Source organism: Petaurus breviceps, unplaced genomic scaffold, assembly GCF_028583685.1.
Source record: "Petaurus breviceps papuanus isolate PSGF00001 unplaced genomic scaffold, PetGlider_PUasm1.0 91133, whole genome shotgun sequence".
Taxonomy (NCBI): domain Eukaryota; kingdom Metazoa; phylum Chordata; class Mammalia; order Diprotodontia; family Petauridae; genus Petaurus; species Petaurus breviceps.
Genome location: NW_027187419.1, coordinates 62,505,276 through 62,529,556, shown reverse-complemented (window position 1 = coordinate 62,529,556; position 24,281 = coordinate 62,505,276). Strand labels below are relative to the sequence as shown.

General features: G+C 39.6%; 1 protein-coding gene across 1 annotated transcript in view; it reads left to right on the top strand.

Annotated features, from left to right (window-relative positions):
* FLT1 (fms related receptor tyrosine kinase 1) overlaps positions 1–23,451 on the top strand; it is a 192,897-nt gene extending 169,446 nt beyond the window's left edge. The window contains exons 26-30 of the mRNA XM_069080287.1: positions 10,668–10,773; positions 10,892–11,034; positions 14,167–14,251; positions 18,237–18,331; positions 20,429–23,451. Of these exons, the coding sequence (XP_068936388.1) occupies positions 10,668–10,773; positions 10,892–11,034; positions 14,167–14,251; positions 18,237–18,331; positions 20,429–20,630 (631 nt within the window). The 3' untranslated portion in view covers positions 20,631–23,451. The remainder of the gene's footprint in view (positions 1–10,667; positions 10,774–10,891; positions 11,035–14,166; positions 14,252–18,236; positions 18,332–20,428) is intronic.
* The last annotated feature ends 830 nt before the right edge of the window (positions 23,452–24,281 follow it).

Here is a 24,281-nt window from a genome sequence, read left to right as displayed (position 1 = left end):
CCTTTCAGTTCATTTATCTACAAAATCAGAATGATAATATTCCCTAAATCTCCATTACAAAAACAACAAAATTTTGAAGTTGGAAAGGACTTAAGTGGCCCTCTAGTCCAGCCCATACATGAAAGAATTCCCACTATGCCAATCCTCACAGTCTCAGCTGCAGACCTCCAAAGAAGGGGAATCCACTGCCTCTGAAGGCAGCCGTTTCACCTGGGAATGGCTCTAATGATGAGGAAGATTTTTTTCTCAACAATAAGCCTAAATTTACTTCCTCCCAACTGCCATCTGTTGTTCCTGGTTCTCTACCCTCTGGGCCCAAACAGAACAGGTCTCATCCCTCCTTTATGTACCTGAGCCTGACTATAATGTTCCCCTCTTCCCTTCCCCCGCCACCCCGGGTCTGCTTTTCCCCAGGCCACACATGCCCAGATCTTTCACCTGATCATCATATTTCATAAACTCCAGGCCCTTCACTCACCAGGTTGCCTTCCTCTGGATTCTCTCCAGCTTTTCAACGTTCTTAAACCACACAATCTAGAACTGAATCCATTCCGACCACCCTCCTATGACTGGAAGAGGTCCCTCTTCCCTAAGATTATACTAACTTTTCTGGCTCTGAATTCAAGCTGCCTAACCCTATTGAGCCTGCAGTCCATCAGAAGCCCCAGAACCTCTTCAGAACAGGACTCTCCCATCCTACATTCTGAGGGCTGATTTTTTTTGTACCCAAGTGTATGACTTTACATTTTTCCTATTGAATCTCATCTTAGTAGGTTCAACCCAATGCTCTAGCCCAGTGGTCAATCAGAATAAACTATTAAGAACCTAAGTGCCAGGCACTGTGACACAGGAGTGTCAAACTCACATAGAAAGGGGGCCACTAAACCATACATAAGGATCCTGGTAGCTGAGTATTGGTTTCAAAAACCACATATTAGAATTCTCTTTGTTCTATTGTATTTATATTTATTTTGTTAAACATTTCCCAGTTATCTTTTAATCAAGTTCAAGCCACACTGGGAAGTGTTGAGGGTCACATTGCCTCTCTTCTCAGTCTGACATTTCTGTTCTAGTCTGTCCAGACACTCCGGGGGTTAAAAATGAGATATTATGTATAAATCACTATCTAGAAGTATAAATTGCTGCTTAAGAATACGATTGATAATGACCTTTCTTGGACATTTCACTGTGATGCTTTCTTTATGCTGTGTGGCTATATGATCCTAGGAATGCCTCAGCTCCCATGAGAAAGCCTTGTTGTGGCTTCAGATGGTTGCATTCCCCTGTAGAAACCTAAGTTTTTTGCAGCTTGAGGCCAGGGTAAGAATGTGATGACATTTGCAAGAACATTGACCTACTTCCAGGGATCTGGGCCTCCCTGCAGTACCACCTTTCCTGAGCCTGCACAATGGGTGCCCTTCAAATGCTTCCTTGATGGCCTCTGGGGAGGAGGCAGAAGGACTGAGGGAGAAGAGCACAAGGTTAATGTCTCTCTCCTTCATCATCTCCTTGCAACAAGGCAGGTTCAGCCCTAGGACAGGGAGCCAGACAGGGAGAGAAAGGATCATGCCCCCAAAGCCACAGCAATGAAAACAGATCGAGAGTGGGAAGGAAAGAGAGGATTTGTTTTGTCAGCAGCCTCCATTGGCCTCATTATGAAAGGATTCCAAGGATTGACGATAAAATGAAAAATGGATCCAGGAGCCCAGGGTGGGGCTTTTTTTAAAGGGAGGATTCATTTTCATTTTTTTTATTTCAACAAATATTTATTAAGCGCAAATATAGACATGTCACAGATGCTGCTCTCCAAGAGCTTTCAGCTCAGTCCCATGGATTGTGGGGTCTTTTAAGATGCCAGGGATTTTCCAACCACCTTGTTCCTGATTTTGGGTGAAAAAAAGATACCAAACACTTTGGGCCTTGTTTAAAATCTTGGTCCATGGGGGCTCTGACAAGGAGCTATGTAGATTTGATTTTTTAATCCATCCTCCAGACAACTGCTTGAGGAATCTTACTAATGCATTTAATTCCTTTGCTAAGAACCTTTCCTCTCTTGCCTCCCGAGTGAAGTATGAATCATCTATCCTGGTTTTAACCTTCCTCATCTCATACAACTCTTTTTGGCATGTCCAAGTTCCCACTGGGTTGGATTATGTTCCATTCCCTATTTTTGCCCTTTATTCCTCCCTTCTCCATGCCTGGACTCTCCTCCTCCTCCTCCCCCTATATCTATAAAAGTCCCTCCTGCCTCCCTTCTTTCAAGGTCCAACTCAGGTATCCCTTCCTCCTTAAATACTTCTTTGATTCCTCCTTAGAAACCTCTCATCACCCTTTGCTTGGACTTCTCTTTCACACATCTCCCTCTCCCTTTTATCTTTTTAAAACATCAAGGTCTCCCACTGCATCCTTGGCCACCTCCAGTCAGGACCCAGATGACTCCGGAGGAGAAAGTGAGGATGGTGTCTTTGCACAGCCCTGCCTCACTTAAATCCAGTTCGGTTGCATGTCATGGCATCACCTCCCTGATGTCATGGGCCTTTTTGAGAATGAAGGACAAACCACGACCACAACCCTTATATCATACTAATTTGTATGCTTGTCCTTCCCATGCTCATTTGAAAACTCCTTAAGACCAAAGTCCATTATTTCTCTTTAGGTATACCCAAGACTAGAACATAGTAAAGCACTTATTAGGTGTCTGTTGGATAGAATTAACTAGAATCCCATAGAAGAAATACTTCTTTGAGGGTTTACAAATGCTTCAAATCACAAAAGGATTTTCTTTCTCCTTTTACATTAATCTGGAAATAGCTAGAGTAGGTCTCTATTACCAGGAGCAGCTCCATTGACAAGTTATACAAAAGAGTAAGAATTCTTTCTTTGTGCAAAGAAGATGTTCCCAAATCTTCTGTAGATTCTGGTCTGCAATGGCACTGATGTTATATTGGGAGAGAGGAGTAAGGTATAGGTCTTGAGGAATTTAAAATACTTTCCTTTTAAATTACTTTCACTCTTTCAAATAAAATACTGCCCAGTCAATCGCTTATTCATTTGGTAATCACTCGTAAAAGGTACCCAAGCATCCCCTCAGGAGGCCCATGGAGAAGAAGCAAAGGACTCTCTCCTCTAGAGACTAATCTATCTTAAAAATCAGTGAAGCAAGTTTATATCCAGGTAGAAGCAAAATACCTGATCTTTTTCCTTCTCTTGTTTGGTTTTATGTCCTCTTTACCATTTTTCATTCCATCTGATACAATCTGTCTTTATAACCTGACTAATGTATAATGTGAAAGTATTTACGGATCCTATACTTGACTATATGCTGCCATGGGGGAGAGGGGAAGGAGGGGGACAAAATGTGAAACTCAAGGAATTGTGGAATTGAATCCTGTAAACTAAAAGGAAACAAACAAATTAATTTTTAAAATTTAAAAAAAAAAATCAATGAAGCATAAGGAGCCCTGCTGGGAAACTTTTGCTTACAGATGCAGAATTTTGCCTTTGTCAATGCTACAGGTTTTTTGGAGGGTGTTGAAGTGGTTTTCCCCTTGTCTAATTCAACCTTAGAAAGACCTGGGTGGGGAGCGGTTTCCCAGGACGAGGCCTCTCTGACCTGAACTGGACCCAGGATGATGTGTCCTGGAGTGCTAGGGCGGCTGCTTTGGAAAAGAAATTTCCTCCTCAGGCTCTGTACCCCTTGCCCTGGGTCCTGGCTTCATCTGAGAAGGACCATGGGGATGGTGGTGACTGATGTCATTTCTTTACTTTTTAAAGTTGTTTACTTAGTGACGTAAAACTTTATAAAGCAGAATCTCTGGTTCCTTGCCCAGGGTCTGTTTAATCAGATGGTTGTTCAATAAGTGAATAAGCAATGAATGTTTTGATTTTTTTGTTTTACTTTGGTGTTTGCTGGGTTGAGTTGCATCTGAATTTCAGGCAAAAGGAGTGACCAAGAAGCAAAGAGAAAAAACAGCAAGGAATTGTAGGTGGTCTGTTTCACTGGGTTCTCCAGAAAGAAACCCATTAGGATTCTGATGCCCAGAAGGTTAAATCAAATCTAACTTTTTCCAAAGAGCCCAAGGAAGAAAGGTCCTGGTGTAACCCTTCTGCTTCCACCCCAGGAGCACCTTTTCATTTCTACCTAGGCAAAAAGTTGTCCAATTGCTTTATTGATATTATATCTGTGTTTGGCTTCCTCATTTGAAAAGCCTCTGAGGCTTTAGTAACTGCCACAGTTCTAGGCATCTCTTAATATTGTGATCAGCATCATAGTGAACATCAGGCAAGGAAGGATCTTGGGGCCCAAAGAGTATCCTTGTTTCAAGTGCTATAGAGCCTAGAGACCTGGCTTTGACATTAAGAAGGTCTGGTCCACTTTCCACTTCTGACTCATACTGACTCTGTGATCCTGGGAAAGTCACTGACCTCTCAATGCCCTGGGCAACTCTGTAAGACTGTGGTACACGGCAGGCACCAGTTCTGGCACTGCACTGGTAGAAAGCAACCTTCATGATGAATTCCCCTCTACCACTGAGATCATAGGTCTGGTTTAAAAAAAAAAACACATGATATGCATATGCCAGGTGTTCCAAAAGCCTTAGTTTTAAACTTTTAAAACTTAAAATTGTACTGACTTTTGAAACACTCCATATATAATTACACACACACACACACACACACACTCTGTGTTTGGAGTCAGACCTTCATTCAAATTTGACCTCAGACACTTTCTAACTGTGATCCTGGGCAAGACACTTTCCCTGTTTCTGCCTTAGTTTCTTCAGCTGTGAAATGGAGATCATAATAGCACCTACCTCCCAGAGTTGTTGTAAAGATAAAATGAGATAATAATTGTAAAGTACTTAGACAGTGACTGGCATATATCAGGCATTATATAATACTAGTTAATGTTGTTATTTTTGTTATTAAATTTATTTTTTATTTTTAAAATAACTTAGATTATGTAGACTGGGTATATGAGAGCTGTATTCATGGTGTTGCCTTGGACTCTCAATTCCTGGAGGATGAGCCCTGTGTTATATGTACATGACCTAGACAGTGTTAAAAGAAGAGAGAGGTCAGGGGCACTGGAGATGTTAGGGGAGAGGAGCCCTCTGCAGACATTAGAGAGAGGTTGTGCTACCTGTATTGTTGCTCTAAAAGCTCATCAGCTCAATCTCACATAGGAGACAGGAGAATGTCTCCTCTCCACTCAAGGGCAAGCAAAAATTCAGAACTGAACAAGAACCAAGAGTCAGTCCCCTTCCCATCCTTGCTCAGCCAATGTAAGGGAACCTGGTATCATTTATGGGTATCCTACTTTATACTTTTTGAAGTGCTTCTGCATAATTTGATAGTGGTACCAGAAGGACCTTAGACAAGTGACTTAACTTTTTCAAATTTTACTTTTCCCTTCAATGAAGTGGGAATCATATCTGCACAACCGTATAGCACAACATTGATCTGAAGATCAAATGACATCTTGTTTGTGAAAGTGTTTGGGAACTGGTAAAGGGCATATTGTACTTTGGTGGATCTGCAATTTCACTAGTGTGGGCCAGGATTGGGGGCAGAACCCACTATGGGCTGTGGTTGGAAGGATTCCCCGCGCTGACTGAAGTTTTCCCAATTTGGAAAGTTTAGAGGAAAGAGGCCACAGTAAGGCCATTCCTGGGCAGGTAGTGGGTAAAGTCAATATGGGAGCAAGCCAAGATGAGTAACCATGGATCCAAAAGCCAGACTCCATAGGTGGGGCCTGAAGCCAAAGCAGAATCCAAACCAGGGTCCAAGAGAGCTAGCAAGAAGTGTGGTCAGGGGGTCAGGCTGCAGAAGATGGGCATCTGAAAGCTCTGTTTGCCACCCTCAGATGTTCCACGGACATGTGTGGCATCAGGCCTAGCTGTGTAGGTTCCCTTCAGCTAAAGAGTTTCTGTTGTTGCCTCCTTGTTCTCCCATGACACAACTCCAACTGAGTGTGCACCCTGGGCCCTGCTATAGATCACAATCCCTTCACATCTGCACATTATATACAATTCTTCCTCCTGCTTCTCCTTCCTTCCTTCCTTCTTCCCTCCTTTTTACCATTCCTTTCTTCTTCTTTCTTTCTTTTTATATTTGAATCCATTGGTGCTGATGAGATCACCAAGTGAAATAAGGTTTGGTTTTTTTGAGGGACTATAGATCTCTTCGAGGAGTCTCTGCAATGTCTTAGGGTCTGACACAATCAACACAAAGTCATTCATAAATAGATGAGAACCTCACTATTCATAGGAGGCTGTCACTCAACCTGGACTCTGCAGTGGATAAAGTCTCCATCATGGCGGCAAATTTACCTTTAGCATGCATCTGCTTCTTTTATGTCTCAGCTGATGTTTCTTTTCATAAGCTCATTGAACAAGTTTATTTTTGTTTTTATAACTTCCAAGGAGTCCTGAATGACCTTAGTGAACAGATGGGAGAAACCTTACTGTAAAAGAGCCTGTAAGGGGACATTTTGTTCTACCAAGTCAAGTGTTATATTCAAACTTTATTTAGTTGTCAAAAAGAAAATATGTAATCCATTGCTGAATATCATTTATGAAACCCTATTTGCTTCTTACTAATCTTTTCATCTAGGTTGCCCTCAACTCTTGCATAAATAACCCTCATAAAGATTTTATATAGGTACAGCTAGGTGGCACAGTGAATAGAGCACTGACCCTGGAGTCAGGAGGACCTTGAGTTCAACTCCAACCTCAGACACTTGACATACTTACTAGTTGTGTGACCTTGGGCAAGTCACTTAACCCCAACTGCCTTGCCTTCCCCCCTCAAAAAAAAGGGGGTTTAAAGAGATGGAAAAGTAGGTAATTACTGATGTTATATTGGTCGCTTTTTGAAAAGAATAAGGTCTGAAATTTTTTCCATGCTTTTGTTATCTTCCCTTCCTTTGAATCTCTTGTAATTCAGTCCCTCAATGCCTTCACAATTGTCACCTCCAACATAAATACATATACTTAAGTGTATGTGACTTCCCTATACATACTTGTTCCAGGCTGACTGCTCTCCCCATGTTTGTTCTCTTCAGAGCAATTTCTTTCTTCTCTAAAAGCATCTCCAGGATTTTAGGGCCCCAAGTGTGATAGGTTTTATTATCTTTGATAGAGAACAGTTTGCTGAAAGATTTTTTTCTGCAAATCTTTATTTTTTCTTCTGTTTGTATGTTTTCCTTCTTGCATGCCCTTTGAATCTAGGGTCATAGACATAAAATGGGAAAAATCTCAGTAACCATCTTGGCCAACTCCTCCTGTCCAACTTTACAGATGAGGAAACTGAGGCCAGGGAGGTAGTGACGTCCCCAGCATGATGCAGATAGTAAATGTCAGAAAAAGGAGTGGAAGCCCAGTTCTCTGACCCCAGTCTCTCCACCGTACCAATTTACCTTGGGGTTATTTCACTTAGTTGGTATCTTGCCAAGCTTTCTTTTAACTAGCTTTACTCTCTACTGCTTCTCTGTTTTATGAACCAATTTTGCTCATGCTCATCCATCACATTTCTTTGTAAGATATTACAGATATTTATATTCTAACCTAGTGTTGCCTTTGGCAGCCATCACTCTCCTGTTGGCAAGCCTGTCAAATATTTGCTGACTAAGATGTATCTAGGTTCTTTTAAGTCTCCTTGTTATAGCAAATAATTTATATTGGTTTAATTTTTGGATGAAATTATTATAGTCAGTGTTTATGTCATTTCAGTTGTTCACTTCCAATTTTTAAATTTTCAGTAACTTGTTTAAATAACTTAAACTTTTAAAACCACACACCACATCCTTTTCTCATTCTTTTTTATTATAAATTCTGATCTTAGCTCTGACAAGTTGGTTAATAGTCTGACTGGACAGACAGCTGACTCAGGAATAGCACCTACATCAATAAGTCTCTCCCTGTTTGCTAAAATGTGGTCACTTTCATTCTTTGTGATGTTATTTTAGTGCTCACCGTATCCAGCACCTTCCAATTCAATTTTGAAGAAAATGTTCCTGAATAATGAGGCTTCCGTATAAACAAGTCTTTGACTTCTCTCATTTCTTTTTCCTGAGCCATATTTTCCCAAATATTTCTCTCCATCCTCACCCTTTCCTCTTCTTTGCATTAAAGTCATCAAAGTATCAGTGCATGCAGATTTGATATGGAGAATCTTAATAAGTTTCTCAAAGAATTTTTCTACCACTTCATCCTCAGCAACAAATATTAGTGTATAAGCTACAATTTTTCCATGGTGATTTTTCTGTACACACTTATCATTAGTAAGGCAGTGTGATGGTGAAATATCCAGTGAAATAATGTTTCTTGTAGCCTTTGGACATATTATAGAACTCACTCTGCCAGCTTCTATCTTTGCCCCTGTAAGGAATATCCATTAGCCATCCTTCCATTTTGTTGCACCTTCTTTCTTTCTTCTGGTTTCACTTACAGCAAGAATGTGAAGGTTGATGTCATTCAGCACCTCCAGGAACAAGTCTATTCCTTAGTCACTGATCATGGAACTGACCTTTAAAGTACCAATAGTTAAGCTGAAGCTTGTGGATGGTCTAAAAGCTATTTGATTCTTAGTGCCCTCTGCCCCCTATTCCACCTCTTTGTCACTGTTACTTCAGAAGCAAAATGTTGCTACACATGACTAAAGGCCATTTTAATTTTGTTTTGTTTCATTGGTCGTCATGGCCAAAAAAATTTCATTACTTGATAGCCAGCCTACTAATGATGTACTTCTCCATGATTAGCTAAGTTGGTCCTTGGAAAACAGACTCAGTCTAGTGCCAGGGCCATACTTGAAATTTTTCCTGAATGTTTTGTAGTTGTGGTTGTGTGGCTTGTCCTTCATTCTCAAAGACTGTGACATCAGAGAGGGAGATGATGGCATGACTTGCAATTGAATTGGATTTGAGTGAGGGAGGGCTGTGCAAAGTCACCAGCCTCACTTTCTCCTCCCTCCGGCATGGCAGAGCCTGCCAGTAGAAACAATGTTAACAATAGCTGTTAATGTTTAACTAATAGTATTATAGCTGGACCACAGCAATGAGAGCAGTCCAGAGACCTCCCTTTTTTTTCATCATGAGTGCCTCTGAGACTCCCCTCCAACTTCTGTAAGCCTCAAGTTTCCCCCAAAGAGAAGAGGAGGAGGAGGTTTTATCAGGTAGACAGCATCAGGGCTCACGCAGGCAGATAAAAAGACATGGTTAGGATTGGAGTTGAATATGGGCTAAGATGGCGGTTGCTTCTAGGAAATCAGGGATAAGAAGTGGTCAACCCTGTTTAGTATAATCTCTGTTTAAGTGACTATATTTGTTTTGTTTGAATACTTTTAAGTTATTTTAGGAAGAAAGAAAAGTTTAGGACCCCTAAGAGAAAAAAAAAAGCAAATTTATGTCCGTTATCTCTGTCAAATACAGGCTATAAAATTTGAATGAGATCTAAGTGATTGAATAACCTTAAATAACTGAAATAAATTCAAAGGGCCAGAAAAGTGGGTCACAAGGAAGAAAACCTACAGTTTGCAAAAGGGCAGGTATACTGTCCTTTTGAAAAATAACAGGTACAAAACTAAAATTATTCTGTTTCTGACTTTGGAAAAAAAAAAAAGAAACATGGCTACTCAGAGTACAGGCAAAGGCAGTCTGAAACCTTTTTGTAAGCAGCCAAAAGCAGTTAAAGATAAGGGTTTGTTGTTTTTTGTTGTTGTTGTTGTTAAAACAACTATAGATTGGAGTAAAAGAAAAGTAACATTTTAGAGAGGCAAATACAATCTCAATCTTTCAATGTCCAGAGTATTATATTTGGGCGGAAGTTTTTCTTTAGAGTAAAATAGGATAAAACCAAGGCTTGATTGCAAAGGAATTGATAATAATTGAAGGTTGAAAAGAAGCCATGTGTTTCTATTTTTTTTAATCTTGTTAAAATTGTGTATTACTTCTAAAAATATATAGACATTTGATAATAATTCATTGTCATGCATTATTTTTTCTTATGAACTTGGTTTATGAAATGGAAAGCTTTTGTCTCATGTCTCATGATATGATTGTCATGAGAATTTAATTTAATTCAACTTTCCAAATATTTATAAAGCCCCATTGTGAAGCAGAAAGGACAGTAGGCCTGAATATAACAGCCATCAGTTGGAGGGTTTGCTCCTTCACTTGCCTAGAGCCTCATTTACTATTTATCTGAGGACTCATCATACATTTTTTTTTTGTCTTTTGGAGGGCAATTGCCCAAGGTTACACGGCTGTTTTTGTTGTGTTAAGTGTCTGAGGCCGGAACTGAACTCAGGTCCTCCGACTCCGGTGCTGGAGCTCTTACTCACTGCGCCACCTAGCCTCCCCCATTATTTCTCAATAATAGAAAAAGCATGTATCCTATAATATGAAAAATTTGGGCCACACATCTGGTGACATCTGGGCCACACATTGCTCAAATTTGAGTCATAGTACCTTCAAAGAAACAAATGCCCTCATGCATGCTAGCTTTGGGCAAAATCCAAAAGGTAATGGAAATCACCACTTTCCCCAGAATTTCCCCAATGACAGTACTGAATGCTTATTTGTACAATGGCAACATATAGATAATCTTCCAATTCACAAAAATATTAAGTGAAGTCCATTTGTTTACTTTTTTGTTTCATTTTAACAGCTATCAAATCATGTTGGATTGCTGGCATAAGGACCCTAAAGAAAGGCCAAGATTTTCTGAATTAGTGGAAAAACTAGGAGACTTGCTTCAAGCAAATGTGCAAAAGGTAGAAGCAAACCTGTATTAAATTACAAGGGATCAAATGCCTTTTCAAATTTATCTTTTTTTAAAAAAAAAGATTACCATAATAAGTGCAATTACATCTTATATTTCTGGTGTTTTAGGATGGTAAAGACTATATTCCACTGAATAATATACTGACAGGAAGTAATGGGTTTCCATATTCCACCCCTGCCTTCTCTGAACCCTATTTCAAAGAAGATAGTTCAATTCCAAAATTAAATTCAGGAAGTTCTGATGATGTCAGGTAAGTCAAAAGACAATTCAACTCAATTCAATTAAAAAAATTTATGAGACATCTACATTGTGTCAGGAACTGTGCTAGGCAATGGAAGTGCAAAGACAAAAATGAATGGTTTCTTCTCCCAAAAAGCATACGTTCTACTGGGGTCAACAACATATAGTCAGTAATACAAGACAGGGGACTTTCTTATGTTCCTAAAGAATAAATGGTGAGATGTATAAATAGGAAAAACACTAAGAGAACACTCAAGAATCCTAGAAAAGCTTAGAGTCTTCACAGTTTCTTTTCTCCCCACGGGGACACAATTTGCAAGGCTTTCTAGAAGTAAACTTCTCGGGCTTGAGTACTCAGTAGAATTCTACAACAGACAACTCGATTAAATATGAGGCCAGGAACAGTCAGGCACATATATTTAGGGAAGGCTTCTATAACCATAGTGTCTTAAATTTTGAAGGGACCTCAAAAATCACCTAAGTCCAGCCTGTGCATGAGTCCCCTTTTCAGCATCTCCCCATCCATTCTCTGCTTAAAGATTTCCTATGATGGTGGGTAGTTCAGCACAGAATAACAGAGAGACATCTGGACTTAGCTTCCTTGGGAGGGTCTGTAGGCAAAGGATCTTATGCAGAGAGGATCTGGCTCAAGCTCAGCCCAGTCCAAGTTGAGTTTGTCCTGCAGTGTTTTTTCCACCCTAGGGTCAAGTACTGGGCACATTCCCAGGGCCTGGGCGATAACATGCCAGCTGGGAGAAAACTCTAATGGCTCTTAGCCTGAACCTACTACCACAACAGCTGTTTTGTGGAACAAATATTAGACTTATTTTTCTTGGCCCCAGAAAGCAGAACTAAAAGAGGTAGAGTTCCAGAAAATCAGATTCAGCTCAAAGTAAGGAAAAACTGTCACAGAACTATCCAAGAGAGAATGGTCTGCTTCAAGAGGAAATAATCTGCCCTCATTAGAGTTCTATAAGCAAAGATTCAATAATGACTACTTTGGGGACCTTGTGGAAGGGATTCTTGTTCAGGTATAGTTAGACCAGATGGTCTCCAAGATTCCTGTCAACAATGAGTTTCTGTGGAGTCAGAAAACTTGAGTTTGATTGAATTACTTTTCTAACACTTATTAGCTATGGGACCATGGACAAATCATTTAACCTTTTCAAGCCTCAATTTTCTTCATCAAAAAGTAAGAGGCAGAAAGGTAGAGGGGATATATTGCTGGATTTGGAGTTAGGAAGAACTGGATTCAAATCCTTCCAAAGATGCTAGCAATGTGATTGTGGTTTAGTTATTTAGTCATCCCATGCTTCAGTTTCCTCAAATGAGAAACTTGGATTCAAGGGACTCCAAGGTTCCCTTCCAGTTCCAAATCCAATGATCTTGAAAATTGAGACAATAATACTTGTGCCACCTACTTCATGGAGTTATATTGAGGAAAATGTTTTGGAATCCTTGAAATGCTAGGTAAATATAAGTATTAAATGTGAGCTAGCTCCTGGGTGCAGCCCATTCCAATTATAAAGGAAGTGCTTCCTTATACTAAGCTGAAATTGGTCTCCCTACAACTTCTACCCATTGGTCCTAGTTCTGCCTTCTGATCCCAAAAGAACAAGTGTAAAAGTTCTTCTATATGGTAACCCTGCATATATTTAAAATGAATCAGTAGGTGAATTTGGAGTTGCCTTTGTGAGTGAACATTTAACAGACTCTTAAAAATCTGCAAAGATAATACATGGCAGGAGTGAAAACCAAAAAAAAAAAAAACCCCACTTTCCACTTTCAATCTGAACAATCTCAACTTTTTCTAACCACTGGCTTACTAGCTCCTGGACAATTATTGATCAAATACAAATGAATTTGCTCCAAGCATTGTTCCATTCTCAAAGCCAAGTGCTACAGGTCACAAAAGAGTATAAATGGCTGGACACCAACCCACATAACTTGTGGGCAAATCAGTTTACCTCTTTGTGATGTAGTTCTTTCATTTGTAAAATAAAGGGGTTAGACCCATGGATCTCAGAGTTCTTTCCAAGCTTGAAAATAATGAATGTCTAATAATAATTCATGTTAGTAATAACATTCATATAGCACTTTAATGTCTGCAAGGTGTTTCGCATACATCATCTCCCCCAAGTTTCACAACAACCCTGTGAGATAGAAGTATAGAAATGAGTATTTCCATTTTAAAGATGTGAAAATGGTCACACAGTTTCACAGTAATCCAAATCCATGCTTGACTCCAAGTTCGGCAGCTGTGGTTACAAAGCTCTTTAAAAATAATATCCTACTTTATCCTGTGATGTAGGTATCATTCCCATTTTACAGATAAGGAAAATGAAAAGCAAAATGTTATAGTGACTTGCCCAAGGTCACAGAGAACAAGGATTCAAACTGAAAAGCAAAATGTTATGGTGACTTGCCCAAGGTCACAGAGAGCAAGGATTCAAATCCAAAGTTCCTTCTCCTCCACTCTACTCCCTCTCATTGCTAGGTGGCCCAGTGGACAGAGCACCAGCCCTGGAGTCAGGAGGACCTGAGTTCAAATCCAGCCTTAGACACTGACTAGCTGTGTGGTTCTGTTGCAATCTGTCTGCCTCGGTTCCTTCATCTGTAAAAATGAGCAGGAAAAGTAAACAGCAAACCACTCCAGTATCTTTGCCAAGAAAACCCAAATGGGGTCATGAAAACTTGGACATGACTAAAATGTGTCAACAATTGCCTCTCGTTATTTTGTGCTGCTTCTGCAGATGAGGTGGCTGTTACCCGCTAGGTGGTAACATTGCTCAGAAAGGCCCTCTAGAGTTCACGGGCTCACTGACCATGGAGGATTACTGAAGATTGCTCGGGCGAAGGCATTTCTGGAGGCAGGGACCCCTGCAGAGGGGTCTTTTGGCCATTTTTGGCCCAAGACATCAGAATTTTAATGGACTCTACTGGAAGTAGCAGGGATAGCATCAGAATTCCCAGGGGAAAAAAAGTCATTAAGATTTCAACCTGTGTGAAGAGCACATCCGTTCCTGTTGATGTCTCTGTTTACCTTGAGTACCACCCAGCACTCCTATACTTTTCTAGCCAACCAAAGCTGTATACCTTTTCCCAGCCTTGACTTTTTTCCTTCTCTCTGCTATTTGAACAGGTATGTAAATGCTTTCAAATTCGCACACCCACAGAGAGTGAAAACCTTTGAAGAGCTTTCCCCAAAGGCCACCACAGTGTTTGAGGTAAGTAATGCAGACTCATGCCCTTAATGAAATGCACTAATCTGGATTATAGTGCGGACTTCTGCCGCCTGGCTGGCTAGCACTAGCTTAAGACTGCTCTCAGCCGCAAGGATTGTAGTGAGATTCTAATTGGAATTGCTCTGCAGATGATTCCTGGGTCTAGTCTCTCCGCTGATTTCTAGTCCCACATCGGCAACTGTATATTGAACATTTCCAACTGGGTATCTCGTAAATATAAACATAATTGTAAACATCTCAAACTCAAAATGTCCAAAACAGAACTCTATCTCCACCCTTCCTAGCCCCTCCCTTCTTCCAAATTTCCCTATCTCGTTGAAGACATCACCATTTCAGTCTCCCAGGTTTATAACACTGATGCAGTCTTTGACTGCTCACTACTCTACTCTTGCTGAGAATTATACTTAAGGAAAAACTAGCAGATTTTGTAATTAAGAGATCATTGGTGACTTTGTAGAGAGCAATTTCAGTTGAATGCTGTTGTTAGAAGTCATTTGCAAAGGTTTGAGGGGGAAGAGTTTGCAAAGGTCGCCAGAGAAGAGAAAGTATAGCCAGTGAGTATACTTAACTTTATCAAGTTTGGCATAGAAATAAAGGAGATATATAGAACAATAGCTTTAGAGGAGAGTTGAAGATTTTTTTTTTTATGAGCAATCGGGGTTAAGTAACTTGCTCAAGGTTACACGGCCAGGTGTTTCTGGGTGGGTGCTAAGTATCGGAGCTCAGATTCGATCCCCAGGTCATCCCGACACTGGAGCCGGTACTCTTACTCGCTGTGCTACCTGGCCGCCCCGAGGATTTTTTTTTTTTTATGGATGAGGGATACTTGATTTGAAAGAGGTGACTGAAGTTGCAATCTGTTGGAAAAGATGGGAGGGGAGGGGATAAAGTGTACATGTAAAGGTGTGGCCTTAGCAAGGAGAAAAGTCACCTCTTTGTCAGAGACTGAGGGAAAGGAGGAGATTGGGAGATGATGTCAGTGAGTTTTGAGATTAAAAGAATAGGAGAGAAGGGAATTCCCACCAAATGGCCTCAGTTTGTTTTTTTTTTTTTTTTTAGCATAGTAAGAAGCAAGGTCCTTAGCTGAGAAGAATGTGAAGAATGACAAGAAGGTTTGGAAGGGAAGAGAAAGGAAGGAATGAAGGAAGGGAGGGAAGGAGGGAGGGAGGAAGAGGATGTTTGGAATGTCTTCTGTGGGGAGTGACATAGGGAATCAATTTAGGAGACTACCTCACACAGCAGTGAAAGCCCAACAGAAGTTGAATAATGAGAATTTGTAATATACTCGGTGCAATTGTGACATTTCCTCCAGATTCATTCAGCAGCTTGTGAATAGAAATGGGTGAAAATAATCTAGAAAAACTGCAAGACAAAAAAAGAGTAGTTATAGTTATAGGTCAAGGGGGGCAAAGGACAAAGAACTGATGAAGTATAGTACATATAATCAAATAGAAAACTGTGACAAACTGCAAGAATGAAAAAAAGACATTTACTAGAACACAGAGTCAAAGTGACCAGAAAATTTCCTAAAATGAGTCTTTAGGTAACATCAAGCCATCACAATTTCATTGAATGTCTTTTAGAAGCAGAAGTAACTTTAGAGAGCAACTAGTCTAACTCTTTAAATTTATAGAGGATGAAAAGGAGCCCGAGAGATGGGAAATAACTTTTATGTTTACTGCAGTTGGTTCAATTAACCATTTATTAGTTACCTAATATGTGCAAGGGGCAGTGCTAGGTCCTGAGTATACAAACACAAAAATGAAAGTCTCTCAAGGAACTTACCTTCTACTTAGAGCAAACCAGGTGGTGCAGTGGATAGAACTCTAGACTTGGAATCAGGAAAACTTGGGTCCCACTACAGCCACAGAGACACTTATTAGCTGAGTGACTGACCTTGGGCAAGTCACTTAATCTCTCTGTGCCTCTGTGCAAAATGGAGATAACAGTACCTACCTCCCAAAGTTGTTATGAGGATCAAATGAAATATTTGTGAAGTGCTTTGCAAACCTTCAAGTGCTATATAAATGCTTAGCTAACAATTATTATTATCCAGAGAACATATAGGTAAGTAAATACAAAAGATGTTTAAAAAATAATTTTAAGAGAGAGATCCTGTTAACAGCTGAAGGGATGAGGGAAGTTCTCATGTAGGGGGTGGCACCTGTGTCATATGTTCAGGGAGGAAGATGGGAGTTCTACAAGGCACAGTGAAGGCAGTAGGGCCTTCTTAACATCAGGTACCATTTTTGGAAAAGAGCAAAGATAGTCTATGGAGAAATGTGTGGTAGGCCAGTTTGACTAGAATGGAAAATGTATGACTAAAATGGAAAATGTAGGGAATAATATTCAATAAAATAGGAAAAGTGGGACCCAGATGTGTGGAGAACTTTGAATATCAGGCAGCAGAGTATATTTTGTCTTAGAGGCAATAAAGAACCATTGAAGATTTGGGGGGGGGCGGATATAATGCAGCATATTTGGATTAGTGTTTTAGGAATATTAATTTGGCACCATGTGAAGGAAAAATTGGAGGAGAATCTGGGTAGGAAAACCAGTTAGATAACTACAGGTAAGGTATGGTGAGGCCCTGAATGAGAGTACAGAACACAGCCTGAGTGGAGAGAGGGGCATGGATACAAAGGTGTATACCTTGGGGGTAGGAATCATGAGACTTGGCAATTGATTGGATATGGAGAATGAAGGAGAAGAGTAGGCCAAGAATGACTTTCAGGTATTGAATGTTTGTGATTAGAAGGATGGTGGCACCATAAACAGAAATAGGGAAGGTTGGAGGGGGCATGGGTTTACATAAACTTTTGCTTTATAAATATATTTTCATTATTATTTAAAGGACATTTCAAAAAAAAAAAGGAACATGGAATATGGTTCCAGACAAAGGCTGTTTTCCCATTCACTCTCCTTCAGAATAACTCTTCTCTGAAAGTCTTTCACTTGACCGTGCCATTCCTTTAGGCGATCATCTTTGTCTTCTATCTTCATTTCACTGCCAAACTATTAAAATCAGCTACTAAAAATGTTGTATGCAAGGTTACCAACTTCACCTGCTAAATTTGGTGATCTTTTTTTTCTCAGTCCTCATTCTCCTTGATCTCTGAAACTTTTAATACTACTGATTATCCCTTCACCCTAGATATTTTTTCCTCCCTAGCCTCCATAACTGCCTTCCTGGTTCTCCTGCTCTTTCTCAGTCCTTTTTGATGGACTGTTCTCCCTCTACCATTTCTGGACCCTTTTCTCTTCTTTTTCTGTAGGAAGCACATCTGCTCCTATGGGCTTATATAACATATTTATGAAGATGATTCTGAATTCTATATGTCCAGCCCTGGTTTTTTTCCAGTACGTGTTTTGCATGATCAACTGTCTGCTGGACTCTTCCTCCTCAGTGTCTTTTAGGCATGTTCAAAATAGAATTCATGTTATCTCTTTAACCTGGTCTCCTCCATCCTTTAATATTTCTGTTGAAGGCATCACCTTCCTTCCAGATACCCCATCCATAATCTTGAAGACATCCTTGACTCTTCTTTTCCCTTATTCCTCATCACTCTCCCATATCCAACTTAATTCCAAGTCTTATATATTCTACCTCTATCCCACCTTTTCCATCCACCCCTTTCTTTCTTCAGGTCTCACAGAGAAGTGAAACCTTCTCTGGTCCACCCAATTGTTAGTGTTCTCTCCTTTCTCATATGTTTGCTGAATTCAATTTCAATATTTGGGGTCATTGGTGTCAAAAACACCTACTTACTAGGCAGATTCATGCATGTTTGTAATAAATGGAGCCCGGGTAGAGGACGCACACCCACAAGGGAAGTTGATGGTGGGTAGGAAGTCCTGGAATGGTTTCAGACATACACCCAATGCAGGATGGGTCAAGTCTGAGACTGAGGCTATGTTGTTCTGCATTTGTTGATTACAGAGTCTAACCCTATTCCTCCTCCCATAGGATTACCAGGCAGATAGTGGCATGGTATTGGCACCCCAAGAGCTGAAGCGCTTTACTTGGACAGAGAGCAAACCTAAGTCCACCCTGATGTTTGGGTAGGGAATGAGGAAACCAGGGTGGGGAATGGGGAGATGGGGAAAGAATATTGGAGGGTTGGCTACTCTCATCTTTTTCAGAAGCATATAGAAAACTACATGTTTTATATTACTGCAAGTTTCAGAAAAAGGTTTTTCCCAGGGCTGTGGGTAAAGGTATCAAATAAGGTCCCTTCCAGCTCAAGATCCTTATGGTTATGGTGCACCAGCCAAGAACAACTTGGTTCCAAAGACATGGAAAATGGAATAAGAAAATGCTCTCCCATCTCCATCATGCCAGGGTTAGTTCTTGATAACCAGAAAGTAGTTGAACACCCTTTCTCTCTGTGTTTAGGAGATGATTATTATTGCTCATTAAGGTGAGTCACCCAAAGAGTGACCTCTATGAAGTAAAGGTCTTTTAATCCTTCCCCTTTCTGGCAGCCAAGTGTTTGATTCTTTTGCCTTTTTTCCCATGAGCACAATGAACCTGTCTGACCTAAGTAAGCCGCACAAAGCTAGAGAAAGTAAATACCCATCATCCCTGTCATTCCTTCTTAGAATACATCCATGCCCTTTCATCAGCCCCACCCACCCACCTCAGCTTCTTTGGCTGCATTCCTGAACTAGCAGATGGGAACTGGACCCAAGAGAGCCAAGTCTTGGTGGATGTCCCTTCCCCTCCCTGGTCAGGCTGATATTGGAAGGGATTGGCTTTTCTCAAAGATGCTCTCTCTGCCCTTTCATGCAACCCTGGCCTATGACGGCAAGAAACTCATTTAAATAGCTCATACAGTTCTAAGTCACAAATTGAAAGGAAATTTGAGTGGTCAGTGTTCCCAAGCTAAATTTCAAATATTTGACTCCATTTAACAGCTAAACATTAATATGACTATTATAACCATGCAGTGTGGAGTCATGGATGATAAGGGAACAGACAGACATTAACTTGCCAATGAAGAGGTAGGGATAAAAGAGGTCCACGTCCTGAAGACTTTTTCCTGTTGTTGAAACACTTTCAAGATAAATAGCTGCCTGAACCTATTAGACTATAACACTTATTTGTCTAAGGGAACAATCCAACCTGTAATATCTACTCTATTGATTCTAAAAATTTCATCAGGGCATCTGTCCCCTGCCAATCCAGAATATGACAAGACCAAGACATTGGACATAATTTATCAACCTGAGTATTTCAATTAAGCTTTTGAGGAGGAGAGAAAAACTGAGTTTTCCATATTAGCTATTTGGTTATATGGAATGTGTCAAGCTTAGCACAAAAGTTGTTTTTCTCCAGCATCTTAGACCTCACTCCTTCATTTTATGATTATGTATAGACCTAACCTGCTAATGCTATCTTCACAGGATTGAGAATGCCCCCGGAAAGCTTAGTCATATAAAGTCTCATTAATGTTTATTTTCTACAATGCTTCCCTTCGCAATAGGGAATGTTTAATGTCAGGGAAGGGAAATATATCTTAGGCTTCAACCTCTGTCTAGTATAGAATCTACTCACAGACCAGGCAAATCAACAAAAATCAAATAGTGAAATCATGCTAATAAAGCATAACAGGCAAACTCAGGCAATAAAATCATTCATAACTCTCCTAAATCAATGGAAAAAGTTATTTTCTCATACTCCCAAAGTTCCTGGGTTGAGAGAGAAACATGTTTCAAAGACAAAAGGAGGAATGAATAACCACTTGAGAATGACATAGAAGAGACTTTGAAGGTCTGAATTAGGCTTGGTCTTTTAGGGCCTTTCCAATGCTGAGAATGTGCTACAGTAGTAAAATCATGCCATGCCTTCAACACAAAGCAAATATTACCGATCCACTTGAAAGAAGTGTGTATATCCCTTTAAATTGTTTTCCCGCTAGTGATTATTGGATTTGCCCTGATTTTCTCACATATTCAATTCCTCTTGTGACCTCGTTGTCATGAAATGAGTCTCTTGAGTTTAGGAAAGCATTCTATGACCATGAAATAGAGCAAAGTTAATGGGAAATGTGACCTTGCTATGACACATACTGACTCAAATACATGAACATAAATGACATATTCATTTTCAGGAAAAGGAGAGAATAAAACAAATTTTTCTGAATTTTCTTTTTGTAGGTTAAAAGTGACCAGCAGAAGCAAGGAATCCGGACTTTCTGATGTGACCAGGCCTAATTTCTGCCATTCCAGCTGTGGTCATGTCAATGAAACCAATCGCAGATTTACATATGACAACTCTGAGCTGGAAAGGAAGATCTCATGCTGCTCTCCTCCTCCAGATTACAACTCAGTGGTCTTGTACTCAAACCCACCAGTCTAAAACTTTAGCATAAAGCAGTACTGCAAGAAGCAAATACATATTTATATCCAATATAAATTAGCTTTCTCCAGTGTAATACACTTACATTTTAACCTCTTTCCTTTCCACAGGAGCCATTTTAATTTTTTTTTAAGAGTGCTTTTCCAGACTAACAAAAAAATGAACATGAAAAGAGGAATTCTCACGAAAGCCTTTATACATATAGTAAATGATCTAAATTATTTCTAGGCCCAACAGCATAACCATATCCTTTTAGGCCCTTGGGGAGGCTAGCACCCAACTTATTTGAATAATCAAGGAAAAAAAATGTCCAATGAAAGAAATGAAGAGAGGTAGCATGGTATCTAGCACTAACTTGGAGCTGGGGACCTGGACCCATATTCCAGCTCTTACCTGTGTGACCTTCAGTATCTTAGATCTTGGTTTCCTAACCTATAAAATGAAGGGGCTGGATTAGAAAATTCTTAAGCCCTTATCCAACTCTAAATTCTATTTTTCTATTTTCTAGATCAATAACTATCTTTGTTCTTGTTCTAAGTCTCTCTGGGTTCTAGGTCATCCTTTTATCTGGAGGCCCAGTAGCATCAAAACAAAGAATGGCATTTTTTTTAAGTTCTGAGGGCCAGCAGCAAGCTAAACATTTACCATGGGTACCACAAGTAGACTTAAGATATAAGAATGGGACACAGGAGGAGAGAGGAAAGAAGAAAAGAGAAGTAGAGAAACGGAGAGAAAAGCTAGGAAAAGGAGTTGTGTCTCTGTGGTGGGGCGTAGGAGAATAGTATAGCACTCACATCATGGGCTGCCTCTTCCTAACCTAATATATCTTAGATTTGAAGCATGTAAAATGAGGGAGTAGAAATAATGATGGAGTAAAAGAAAAAATTTTTTTTCTGAATTCCACAAAAGGAAGAATAAAGACAATCCCTTGGAAATGTTACTGTAAACTATTCTCATCCCAGGAAATTTTCATTATGATATTTGTACCATTTAGCTGATCATTGTCTATACTGCTGGCCTTAACAAATCTCACTGATCTGCCTTTCCTATGCACAGAGTTCTGGAGATACCATGCCAGGATGGCTCCAGCTTCTATACATGTTTCACATGAAGCTAATGGGCATTAGCTTGGTCTAATGACTGTTGGGTCTAATGAATGCTGGCTGTTGGGCTCAGGGTCACATTTTAGACTTACAATGATGAATGTCATTATCATTAGCAGTATTAATGTACAGAAGCTAAAAAACTATTTATGTTACTTTTGTATCAGATTTTGTATAGTTATTCATTAAAGGAAGCTTAGAGTGAAGATACAGGCTTTTGGAGAGAGACTCTAGGACAAGATTTTCAAATTGGCAAAATAAAGGCTGGGGAGAGGGGGTAAAAATCCACCTCTGAAACCAATTCATCTTCTCCAATAAGGTCAGGCAACAAGAAAGATATCTAAATCCCTATTTCAGCTAATTAATTGATCTGATAAGGATTCCTTCCCTCCTATAGGGAATTCTGGAGAACATGAACTAGACATTTTCTATTAAGCACTTTAAAATCCTTGTAACATATAATCCATAAGGTTTTATGTCATCTATGCAAACCATTAGAATTAAGAGAGGTTGGCTTAATCAATTGCCCAGATGGAGAATGTCCACTTTCACTTTTTCTATCCCTTGCCTTAAGTCATTGGGCCTAAACACTGAGGGATGAAGGAAGAGAGCCAGGATGTCAAAAAGTGTTCATTTTGAGGGCCTGGAGGTTTAGAAAGGCCTGGCTTGAGCTAAAATCCATAAAAGAAAAATAACGCTAAAGTTTGGTCATACTTGAAGAAAAGCCATGTACTCCCACTGGGATCTCTAACCAGCAGACAGACCAGTCAACATTACAGAAGTTGCTACTCTCTTTAGAACAAACTACATTTCATTGTCCTCTAATGTGTAAGTTGAATGACAGAGGGGTTTGTGCTTTCCTATTTGACATACTCTTTCAACTACAAGTCCCATGTACATGAAAAAGGACAAAGTATCATTTAAATGGGAACATTCCCAGAAAGGAAAATGGAAGCCCAAAGATGAGCAGTGAGTGGGGCCCGATGATTTAGATGTACCAGAGAAGAAATGAAGCAAAACAAAAGACAGGGTCAGTACCTGTGAGAAGGTACAGCTGTGTCTTCTCTCTTCTTCACACTTCCCAACACTGATAGCTGACTAGAAGTACAAGTTACACAGTCAGAAATATCAGGAAATAAAACAGGAATTAAAAAAAAGACAAAATCCCAAATCAATTCTCTAATTTTCCAAATCAAAGATGTTTCTACATCAAAAATGATGTAGAAAAGCTTACAACAAGGTTGTCTATCAGACCCAGCACCTCCAAACAAAGAAATTTTCAGAATTAAAATAGAAAATTTCATTTTGTGATTAATGGGGGGATGGATTGGTGCAGATTGAGCAGGGAACACCTTATCATTTTGTACTCAGCTAGAAAAAAAATGCTGATTAGACATTCAAAACAATGCTTTGGCACTGATTAAAAATTGGAATCATGCCTGGTTTCTCAGTCCATAAGAATCTTGAACCAGAAGCCTAATTTTTCTAATACATCTTTGATCAAGTGGGTAGAAAATATATGTGTATATATATATTTATATGTATATGCTTTTGTGCACAAATATTTAAGAAAACTGGAATTTTTAAAGTTACTTTTATACAAACAGAATGTATGCTGCAGTTAGGAATGAGTCTTGGTTATGTTTTGTATTTTTAGTCATTTAACAAAATGTATTTTAAGTATATTCCTTCATATAATAAATTAACTCTCCAAAGCACCTGACTAATTCTTAATGATTAATTTATTTTTTTATTTTTTTGCTTTTTGGAGGGGGGAAGGTAGAGCAATTGGGGTTAAGTGACTTGCCCAAGGTCACACGGCTAGTTTTTTATGGTGTCTGAGGCCACATTTGAACCCAGGTCCTCCTGACTCCAGGGCCAGTGCTTTATTCACTGTGCCACCTAGCTGCCCTCTTGATGATTAATTTAGAAATGAAACAATGAAGGCACACAAATCACACGTCTAGAAAAGGGCCTTTCCTAAAAAAAATCTAAGACATTGCAAATAGTAAATAAAAACTAAAGCAAAATGAGAAATTGCTTAGAAAAACAGATGCTTCAAGATAAAACTTTCACAAGAAGAAAAACTAATCCTGAATGAAAAGTTGACTGGAAGGTGTAGTACATTAGATTAAAATGGAATGAAGATGTCCTGATTTGGAAAGAGCAGATCTCACTGGAGAGATATGGTATGGTGGAAAGTGTGGTAAATTGGGAGTCAATGAACCTGGATTCCAATGCCACCTCTGTGATTCATTACCTGCAGGACCTATGGAAGTCACTTAAATCCTCTGGGTCTTGGTACCTCTTCTGTACAAGGAAGGGCATGGACTAGATGACTTTTGAGGTCCCTCCTAACTCCCGATCTAGGATTTTTGATCTTCCTGAATTGTTTTCCATTTGATAAACATGATCAGAGATGTGAAAAGAAAATCTCACTAAAGGATTCCTGCCAAACTTCAATAAAAAGCCCAAGTTGCATAAGGCAAGTATAAGAATGACTTGTTCCTTTTTTTCTGGGCATTACATTCTGGGATTGTGGGTAGGT